This window comes from Salmo trutta, chromosome 29, assembly GCF_901001165.1.
Source record: "Salmo trutta chromosome 29, fSalTru1.1, whole genome shotgun sequence".
In the NCBI taxonomy this organism is placed as follows: domain Eukaryota; kingdom Metazoa; phylum Chordata; class Actinopteri; order Salmoniformes; family Salmonidae; genus Salmo; species Salmo trutta.
The window spans coordinates 31,239,378-31,250,073 of NC_042985.1; the positions used below are offsets into that span (position 1 = coordinate 31,239,378).

Here is a 10,696-nt window from a genome sequence, read left to right on the forward strand (position 1 = left end):
TAGATATATAGATACTATAGATATATAGATACTATAGATACTATAGATGGATGGATACTATAGATAGATAGATACTATAGATAGATAGATAGATAGATAGATAGATAGATAGATAGATAGATAGATAGATAGATAGATAGATAGATAGATAGATAGATAGATAGATAGATACTATAGATAGATACTATAGATAGATACTATAGATTGATAGATACTATAGATAGATAGGCCAGTGTCTGGTGGGCGCTAGCTGTCTCATTAGTGGAGATTATTATTTTTGTTGTGAGAGTGGCGTGGCGTGGCGTGCCTTTTAGCAGCATCTAGAGGATGGCTCAGGGCCTGATGTCAATAGGACAGTTTTCCAGCCCGCCTGCTGTGCCATGAGGTTACACATCTGTGACATGGCAGCCAGCACTGTGCTTTGTCAAAGTGACGGCCTGACTGAGCTCTTTGACAGCACCCACTTACCCCTCCTCTCTCCCCTCTTCCTCCCCCTGAGAGAGACAGACGCTGGGGAGGAATGTGTGGTGGTGAGTCTGTGTTATCTCAATGTCTCATCCTCTCCTTTTCTCTCTCAATCTCTCTCTCTCTCACTTGCTCTCTAAATCTCTCTCTCACTTTCTCAATCTCTCTCTCTCTCTCTGTCTCTCTCTCTCAATATCTCTCTCTTTGTCTTTCCCTCCCACATGCTCTAACTCTTCACTCTAAAACTATTGTATTTTTATGCCCTGTCTCTCTTCTCTCTCTCTCTCTCCTCTCTCTCTCTCTCTCCTCTCTCTCCTCTCTCTCTCCTCTCTCTCTCATCTTCCACCTCCCACCTTGACCCTCCTCCTCCTCTCGCCCTTTTCCACTTACCATATCTTCTCCTTTCATTCCTCCTGTCCCTCCACCCCCCCTTCCCTCTCCTCTATCAGGCGAACCTGCCCCTGCTTCAGAGGGAGCTCCTCCACTGTGCGCGGATGGCCAAGCAGACTCCCGCCCAGTATCTGGCCCAGCATGAGCAGCTGCTGCTGGACGCCAACGCCAGCTCGCCCCTGGACTCCTCTGAGATCATGATGGAGATCAACGAGCATGGCAAGAGGAGGACCCCCGACAGGTACTGACTGACCACCACACACACACACACACACTCAAAATACACACCCACACACACTCGGAATACACACACTATGCAGACATGTCACATACCACAGCTGGAAAACAACTTATCACTCCTCTCCCTCCATCTTACAGCAGAAACACAAAAAAAAAACACACACAGGCTTACACACACAAATAATTGAATTATTTCTGGGTATTTGGAAATGCCAAGCCACAAGGGGGAGGTTATAAATCCTCTGTGCGGGAGGCGGAAGTCTGGGCAGCCCTGATGCCAGGCGGGCAGGGAGGGCGATGCAGGCTGTGCCAGCTGTCTGTGAGGGGGGGAGGAGGAGGAGGAGAGGAGGATGTCCAAATGCTGTGGACCTCACGCTATAACCACAGCAGCAGTGGCTCTGTGTCTGCGGCCCCAGTACAGTATGAGGAGATGTCCTCAGTCCAACCCACAGACAATGCCCTCACTGTCCAATACACTTCCCTACCCTCCCCACAGCAGCCTGCTGCCATGTCCGCCCCCACACTGGGCCGTATGGAGCGGGGTGTGAAGGGGGAGACACATCTGGAATTTAAGACAGACAAAACCACAGCACTACTCTCCTCCTCCCCCATCTCCCCCCCCTTATCTCTGGCTGCCTCTCCTCTCTTCTCCTCTCCTGTCCTCTCCTTCAGTCAGCTAGTCAGTCAATGTGTCTTCTTGAAGCTGCCCATATGTCAGGGATGTGTCCAGATCCTGCTGAACCCCTGTTTGAACTGATCCTGATGGGGAGGGAGGGAGGGGGAAAGGGAGGGGGAGAGAGAGAGGGTGGAGGAACGGGCAATCCCTCTGTAATCTGCACACCTCCGCCTCCCAACCCCTGGTTTACAGTGTCACGGAGGGCTGGGCCAGCTGTTGCTTTGATTTGTGAGATATCGGTGGCGGGCTAGAGCACTGACAGAGTGGCACAGCGGTCTAAGGCGCTGCATCTCAGTGCAAGAGGCGTCACTACGGGCCCTGGTTCGAATCCAGGCTGTATCACATCCGGCCGTGATTGGGAGTCCCACAGGGCGGCGAACAATTGGCCCAGCGTCGTCCAGGTTTGGCCGGGGTAGGCCGTCATTGTAAATACGAATTTGTTCTTAACTGACTTGCCTAGTTAAATAAAGGTGAAATATAAAAAAATACAAATTAAAATAGAGACAGACATACCCCCCCTCACAGTCACACCCCACAACCCAGAGCTTGTCAGAAGTGGAGAGGGGATTGGGGATGGAGTGTGGGAGAGGCTACATCACGTAAACAAAGAGGGGACAAATACCCATACACACACACACAGACTGAGTAATATACACACACGTACTCATAAACAAAAACACACTCGCATCCACATGGCGCTGAAATTCCTTTCATTTGCCTTTGATCCCTGGGATGATAGAGAGCGATTTACCTCCGAATGCCTGGCTGTTTCACCAAGCTAAACAGATTAATATCAACACCGGCGTTTAAACTGTCCAGATGGCTCCCAAAACAGGACCGTCACTGAACATCTGCCAAACACAGACTACTACGGCACCGCAGGTCTGTGGGAGAGGCTACACTTGCAATTTAAGAGAGTGAGTTGAGGGATATTAGGATTAAGAGTTTGGATCCCAGCTCGAGACACTGAACATACAGAGTATTTCTTACATATGGCGTACAGCTGTGCACACACTCTGGAGTAGATACTCTCTGAAGTGAACAGTGAGCATCTCAGTAGGGGGGATTCATGAAACACCGTCAAATTTACTGCTCATGTCTTCCAGTAACAACAACAGGTTAGCAGCCCAGTAAATCTACAATGTCTTAAGTTTACAGGTACATTTTGAATATAACAAATCTCATTCCTGTTCCCTTGTAACTCCCTCAGTATGGCATATTAAAACAACCATTTTCCTCATGTTCTATGTGATGTTAACAATTATAAAGTGAGTGAAAGTGTCTGATTTGGTGGTGACACGTATAAAGGGATTGTAACCGTGTTGACCTGTGCTCTTTTCCTTCAGGACCAAAGACTCAGAGAGAGACGGGCACCACCCGGAGCACCTGGCCAAGCGGCCCTGCACCATCAGCCCCAGCCAGCGCTTCAGCCCCAGCACTGGCCTGCCAGCCCACCCGCCCCCCAACGGCCTGCCCACGCACCCCCCCAACGGCCTGTCTCACCCCAACCCCCCTGCCCCCCAACACTACCGGCTGGAGGACATGGCCCTGGCCCACCACTACCGCGACGCCTACCGCCACACAGCAGAGCACCGCGAGGCTCGGGACAGGCACCGGCAGACAGGTGAGAGAGGGAGGGAATGAGAGAGGGCGAGGGAGGAATGAGGGAGAGAGAGAGAGAGAGAGAGAGAGAGGGCCTCATGGCGTCTCTAAAGAACAATGAGAGGTTGTCACAGTTTGGTGTTAAATCCCCAAGGTAGTGCATCTATAAAAAGCCTATAGTGACACATGCTTGGGTATGTCCCCCTAGGAATCCATATGCGTCGTCCCTCGGTTAGAGCCGCAATGGTTCGCACTGTATAAGGAAGTGTTAGAGCCCTAATGTCCTGTATGTGGAGGAGACAGGAGCCAGAATGTCTCATATATGGTGATGGTGCCTAAGTGCTGAACGCAGGACTGTGTGTTTGTGTTGCAGCTGTGCATGGAGCACGCCAGGAGGAAGTGATCGATCACCGCCTGACAGATCGGGAGTGGGCCGAGGAGTGGAAGCACCTCGATAATGTACGTGTTGCTGGGGTAGGGCTCCCCGGTTTTATCCTAATACCTCCCTAATATCTCCCTAATACCTCCCTAATATCTCCCTAATATCGCCCTAATATCTCCCTAATACCTCCCTAATATCTCCCTAATATCTCCCTAATATCTCCCTAATATCTCCCATCCAACAGAGAAGTATGTAGTAGATATCTTTCAACCTCTCAGTGCTGTAGATGATATGAAAGGAGGTGGGACGGGGGGAGACAGGGTGCTGCTGACAGGTTTAAGAACCGAAACCTCAGCAGAGTTTGCATTTGATGACCAGCTGACCTTAGGGGGTCTGTAGAGGCTTGTGTCCGTGTCAGGAATGGACAGCCGAGGCCTCTCTGGCCAGCGTACAAAGACTGGAGCAAACACTCTGAGCTCCCCTTACCTTTACCAAGGCTGGAACACTCACTCATACACACACGCATGCACGCCACGCACGCACGCACACACACACACTCACAAACACACACACACTCAGGCACTAAAAAGGGCCACAGATGGAGCGAGGGACCCAGTAGAGGACAGCTCCAGCTGGGGAGAGCAGCTGAGACAAGGGCTGCAGTCATGGAGCGAACCGGCCTGTGCTGGGCCTCTGCCAAATTAGAAACACTCTACTGAAATAAATATAGATAACAGAGGGAGAGAGAGAGAGAAGGAGGCGGAGAAAGCGAGAGAAGCAGGCGGAGAAAGAGAGAGATATATAGAAAGAGAGAATATGGAAGGAAGAGGGTGATGGTAAAAAGCATTTTGCAGACCGGGGGTTGAAGGAGGCATAGGGCAAAGGCAGAAAGAGAAACAATGTTGAGAGAGAGAAAAGAGAGTTAGTGAAGAAAAATATAAAGAGTAAGGCAAGGGGAGGAGGTGTGGGTGAAAGGCTTTAGCAGACAGGGGCTTGGAGGGAGCACAGGGGTGGAATGAATTGGTTAGGCCTTTTCCATCAGTAGCACAGCTGTTACAGCCATTTTTACTTCACTGCTCTGTATAACCACTCAACCTCATTCACACACACACACACACACACACACTCAGCACCGCTGGCTCTCGCAGCTAAAATGGGGACAGGGTCACACACTCAGGAGTGCTCCTGAAAAAGTTTTGTTGCACCTAAACAGCAAAAAATGATTCTAGAGAGACTGGATTGCTCCCAAAATAATCACTCAAATTACCATCAATGAAAATGTTCTCATACAATTTCACATCTGGATAAAGGTTAGGCTTGTGTTTTTTCATAGACTAATTTCAGAATGTACACTATACAGTACTTCCGATTGAAACTGATTGAACGGTAGACTTTTAGGTGCAGAGGCTCTGCCACTCTTTAGCACCACCGAGAGCAGCTGCCTGTTGTCAGAGTCTGAACTGTAGGAGAGTAAATCAGAGAGTAGAGCGGCGCTCTGATCATGTCTCCCCCTCCCTCCCTCCTTCCCTCCTCCTCCCCCCTGCAGCTGCTCAACTGCATCATGGACATGGTGGAGAAGACACGGCGGTCTCTCACGGTGCTGCGGCGTTGCCAGGAAGCCGACCGCGAGGAGATGAACCACTGGATCCGACGCTACAGCGACGTGGAAGATATGAAAAAAGGTGGGAGCAACGGCCAGCCGCGCCCTCCTCCTCCTCCTCTACCTCCTCACAACTCCTCCTCCAACACTCCTAACAACGTCGAGACACAGCAGCCCATAGGTACTTCCACTGCTGCAGACACCAGCACCACCAGGCCTCCAGCATGCAGGCTGTCACTCCTCTCTCTACACTGTCACTCAGTCACTCACTCTGTGTGTTCTGTCTGCTCTGAGGAAAGAGGAGAGCATGCTGGCATTGCATGGCCACAGAGACATTGGGCTGGGGGATGAAATGAAATGTTACAAAGCAAAATGAAGCTCAAGTTTGAGTGTGTTCATGTGGTTGGGACGCAGGGGGCTGAATCCTAGCTAGAGATCTATGCATGGAGCTTGGATTTTTGGGTAAACCATGCACTGATGTTAGTGGGAAATCTGTGCAAAAAATATTGAGTTATTTCCAGTTAGGATTTGGCTCATAAAGTGTGTGTGTGTGGAGAGCATGGTAGACTGACTGATGTTCTGGTCCGGATTGTGTTTCAGAGATTCATAGGGACTTCCTGCACAGACCTGCGTCTGGCTACCTACCTGAGGAGATCTGGAGGAAGGCTGGTGAGTAACCACACGTCCGTCATTACTGAACTGTCTCTGTCCCAGTCCCGTCACCCTCACCGCCACCGCCACTGCAGATAGCCCTGAAGAGGGCCCTGCCTCTCCTGTTGCCATAGTTACATAAGGACAGGGATGGGATTGGGCCTGTGACTGTCATGTGTGTCATTAGGGTTAAGTACTTCACACCTTTAACCGCTATGAACGGCGACGGCAGTTCAGCTGCGGTGAAAATGCACTAACCAACCTGGTGCTGTCCAGAGCAGCGCATGTAGCAGAGGTGGGGCCTGCAGCTTAACTGGGGAGAGGGAGGAGGAGGAGGAGGAGGAGGAGGGATATCCTCTGCTTAGGAGTAGTAAAGCTTAATTCATATAATACCGCTTTTCAATGTCATAGCTTTTAACTCATTGTTTTAAGTATAGCTGAACCAGTCAAATCAATTGCGTCCTAGTAACTGTTGCAATCTGGGACCAAGTCCCTTAGTCAGATTAATGACTGTCACCATCATACACAGAGCAGTCTGATTCCGTTATATGTAGCAGGGGGGGTTCGCGTGTTACAGTGCCTGGGCCTGATATAGCTAGCATATCCCAAGAGGAGTCAGTTATGACACAGCCTTGGTCCCACTGAGTACCAACACAATTATGATGCAGTCATATTCAAATACTGCGGGGAAAGATGCTGCTGTCTGCGAGGTAATGTGCTGCATTTTCACCAGCAGAAGAACTATTTTAATTTACAGTTGTTTTTCGTACAGGTGGTACAAGTATCCCGCTCTCCCCAGCACTGAAGCAACTCCAAAACAAGCAGGGTGAGTATGACAGCTCCCATCCCCCCTAGTGTGTGTGTGTGTGCGTGCGTGCGTGCGTGTGTGCGTGCGTGTGTGTGTGCGTGCGCACGTGCGTGCCAGACCCCTCCAATGGTATTCACTACTGCACCACCTCTGTCCTATTAACACTGCTCCCTCAGCAAACAGCATAACTGCAGTCCATCTCTTTAATTAGAAAAAGACACGTATTCTCTGGTGTAGGTAGGGTTGAGAGACTATGCCGCCTTTGAAAAGCAAGATCTGAAGTGTGAAAAAGATAAACCTGCCGGATCCCTCCGGAATGAAAACGTAAATATTGCTGCCCCTCCGTGTTTTGCATTAAGTGCTAATTGTCCTAGCATCTGCTCTGCAGGCTCCTTGATAAGAATTAATTACATTTGTAAACTAATCTTAGTGATGCATGCATTAAGCCTGATAATTGAGCAGCGGAGGACTGTACCGATAGTTAGGAAAAGGCCTGCACCTTTAAGAAGGGGAAAAAATGTAGAAATGAAATGGTGGATGAAGGTAGAGACGGGCAGGATGAAAAAAAGCAAGGGAAGAAGACGGGAGGTGTTGAGAGGATCAACGGAATACAAACTACTTCTCTAGTTTCTGAGCAGAGACCGACTCGTGCACACACACACACACACACACACACACACACATCCTCATATTCAGCACATACACACGGGACTAGCCGCCCAGCCCCCGTACCCCAGCTCAGCACAGCAGCCCTAGACAGCTGGACCAGAGAGGGAGCAGAGGGAGAAATATGACAGTTATTTATGGCTCCTCTCCTTTACACCAACTGACTGGAAGAATCAGGGAGGGAGAATAGACCACGGTATGACTCTCACCTCTAGTCTGCCCAGAGGAGGCTGACCTGACTATGTCTGTGTGTAGAAGGGAGGGGAATCTAGTGATACAACTTCCCCTCGTTTTGGTTGTACAAGACACTAACTTATCCCATATACTGTGCCAGTTGACAGTTTGATATGATATTTTTCATGGCCATAAAATATCCATTTGGTGATTGAACATGAGAATTTAATTAGTTGTATTATGTGGGGCAGCTGTTTTCTCTCGGCAGAATTCTGCAAGAGCTAAAACCAAATGAATCGCTGATGTTGTGTCATGTTCTCCTTGTAACTAATGAGAGGGATTGTGATTCCTTCCTCGCCGGATAACCACTGTCTTCGATTGAGAACCAGCCGTAGCTTCTATTTTGGACTCGTGCCTGTAAAGGAGTTCACACACCTGACTTTTCTAAAAACACTGCCTATTCACTCACATGAGTTGAGGGTAGGACCTCTACCACAGTTGCCCCCTGTTAGCGAAGTTGTGCATAAATGATACGGAAGCCATTTTCACTCCTCAGTTCTAACGTCTGTTTCTTTGTTCATTCACTCAGATTTCTTTTCATCAAAAGCAGAGAGTCACAGAATACTGGGTTAATAGGCAAGTTTACGAACAAAGTTTGGAGACATCTGCTGTTGTCAGCGCTGGAAATGATTGTTACCAGACGTCTTTTAATTCATTATTAACAGGCTTCTTTTTCCCGACAGAATGTTTTAAATCTTGGATGATGTGCATCTGTTTGCCGAAATAAAACAAATGGAGCGCTTAGAGTGCCTCAATAAAGGATGACAGAGTAAGAGCGGTCATGGGGACTGACGCCTCTCTTTCTCTCTCTCTCTCTCTCTCTCTCTCTCTTTCTCTCTCTCTCTCTCTCTCTCTCTCTCCACAGAGGAGGCAGTGAACGAGGTGAAGAGGCAGGCCATGTCGGAGCTACAGAAGGCTGTGTCGGACGCTGAGAGGAAGGCCCATGAGATGATCTCCACTGAGAGGTCCAAGATGGAGAGGGCGCTGGCCGAGGCCAGGAAACAGGCCTCCGAGGATGCACTGACCGTCATCAACCAGCAGGAGGACTCCAGCGAAGTGAGCATCACAGCCTTATCGCCCACACACAGACACACACACACACCCCCACCACACTATCCTACACTCTGAAGTTTTCCAGACACTTAACATGCGTAGAGCTACATGCACGCAACGTGCACTATTTTGGTAACATGATACCTCACCAAGGTTTTCTTCTCATTTGTTGTGAAAGCAAAATAAGAGTGTCTTGTCTTGTCTTCCCTTGCTAGCATGTTGTCTAAACACTGCAAGCTATCTAGCCTTTTAGAAAATAGTTTTTAGAACTAAACCAAGATAGACCACAGCCTATCATTTCAAATGTAATCAAATGAGTCATAGTGAGCAGAGCCAAGCACGAGCTAGCGAGATCCTATTGGTGCGTTCTAGCATACATGTGGATATTTCCGTTAGGAAACGCCTACTCGTGTGCAATAACTCAATTAGCCTTTGCACTCCTTCTAAACAACGCAATTATTTTAAACTTTGGCAAAGGGTAAAGTCTACAAAACTTAGTCCACTCTGTTCGTAACAGATTCTAATTTTGGGAAAAGAAAAACTGTATTGAGATCAAATGTTTCATCGATGAGAAAATGTGCAGAACGTCGGCCAAAATCCATCTCGTTCCATCTTCTCCCACTGCTGGCCTCTGAGCTTCCTCTCAATACCATATCTGGTAGTGAGTGGAAATGCCAAGCGGATGCTTCACGTTTATACATCTGGTGAAATATCTGTCTCGTTGTTCAATCTGGGCTTTTAGCTTCCCACATCACAATGTGAAATAATCAGATTTATAATTCATTAATAAGCCCTGGCAAATATTCTTATACTTGCCTCTGTAACCTAAAAATTATCCCAATTTGATATACCACTTCAATGTATTCACTCCCATATCAGCTAAAAATAGAATGTCGTCATGTTTTGGTCGCAGAGAAAAAGCTCATATCTCTGAGCTGTTTATGACAATAGCCTGGAATCAATAGTTATTACTTCTAAACACAATAACATTTTTTGGGGGGAGGGGGTTCTAATAAGGCTATAATGTTGTTTGGTTTATTGTTTGAACAGTCGCTGAGATTATACTAATTTATCAATGCAACTTCGATGCATAGCCTATAGATCAAATCAAGGAACCAAGCAAGCAAGTTTCGTTGCCTACTTCCCCCGTGACTACGCAAGGAACGATACAGCGCGTTACAATTTTCAAGTGGTACGGCAGTACGCAGAATGTCAGGATGCACTACAAGGAGCCACCCCTTTTGTGATGAAAAACGACATTACTACATTCCGCTACGCCCCACAGGGTCTGTCTCCGTAGAGTATAAATAGCCCTTATGAAAAAAAGATGCTTTCTAGAACCCTAAAAGGGTTCTTCGGTTGTCCCCATTTTAGGAACCCTTTTTGGTTCCAGTTAGGACCCTTTTGGTTCCCTTTAGAACACAGAGGGTTCTACATGGAACCAAAAAGGGTTCTACCTGGAACCAAATACGGAACTCCTATGGGGACAACCGAAGAACCCTTTTGGAACCCTCTTTTCTAAGTGTACCCCATGCCCCACACCCTGAGCCCTGTAACATACCACAGCACAGCAGCAGGCATAGAGAGATGCACTCCTCACCCTACTGTCAGTAAACACAGGCACACCCTGCTGCACTGCATCACAAAGCACAACCCACAATCCACAATCAATCGTGTCACCTCACCCTACCAACCACCCGTTTTACATAACAAACTGTCACACAGCTAACCCATTTATTTTAGACCTCACAGTAACACTTCCTCAAAATAGACATGTCACACACCTTCTCTTCACATGACTTACTGTCACACACACTTCATAACACCCCCCCCCCCTCCCACCGCCAACATTCGCAGGTCATTCACCAGTTCTATACAAGCCAGAGTCCTAAATACAATGTGTGTGTGTTGGAGCTACACAGACAGGTT

At 48.2% G+C, this 10,696-nt stretch overlaps 1 protein-coding gene across 9 annotated transcripts in view; it reads left to right on the top strand.

Moving 5' to 3' along the window:
* Positions 1–10,696, top strand: part of LOC115167378 (protein CBFA2T3-like) — a 73,681-nt gene that overhangs the window by 56,626 nt on the left and 6,359 nt on the right. For 5 of the 9 annotated variants that reach the window (XM_029721761.1, XM_029721759.1, XM_029721760.1 and 2 more), the window contains 7 exons: positions 915–1,096; positions 3,118–3,395; positions 3,747–3,847; positions 5,302–5,536; positions 5,956–6,024; positions 6,779–6,832; positions 8,580–8,770. In XM_029721761.1, the coding sequence (XP_029577621.1) occupies positions 915–1,096; positions 3,118–3,395; positions 3,747–3,847; positions 5,302–5,536; positions 5,956–6,024; positions 6,779–6,832; positions 8,580–8,770 (1,110 nt within the window). The remainder of the gene's footprint in view (positions 1–914; positions 1,097–3,117; positions 3,396–3,746; positions 3,848–5,301; positions 5,537–5,955; positions 6,025–6,778; positions 6,833–8,579; positions 8,771–10,696) is intronic. The other 4 variants (XM_029721763.1, XM_029721762.1, XM_029721767.1 and 1 more) reach the window with 2 other exon arrangements.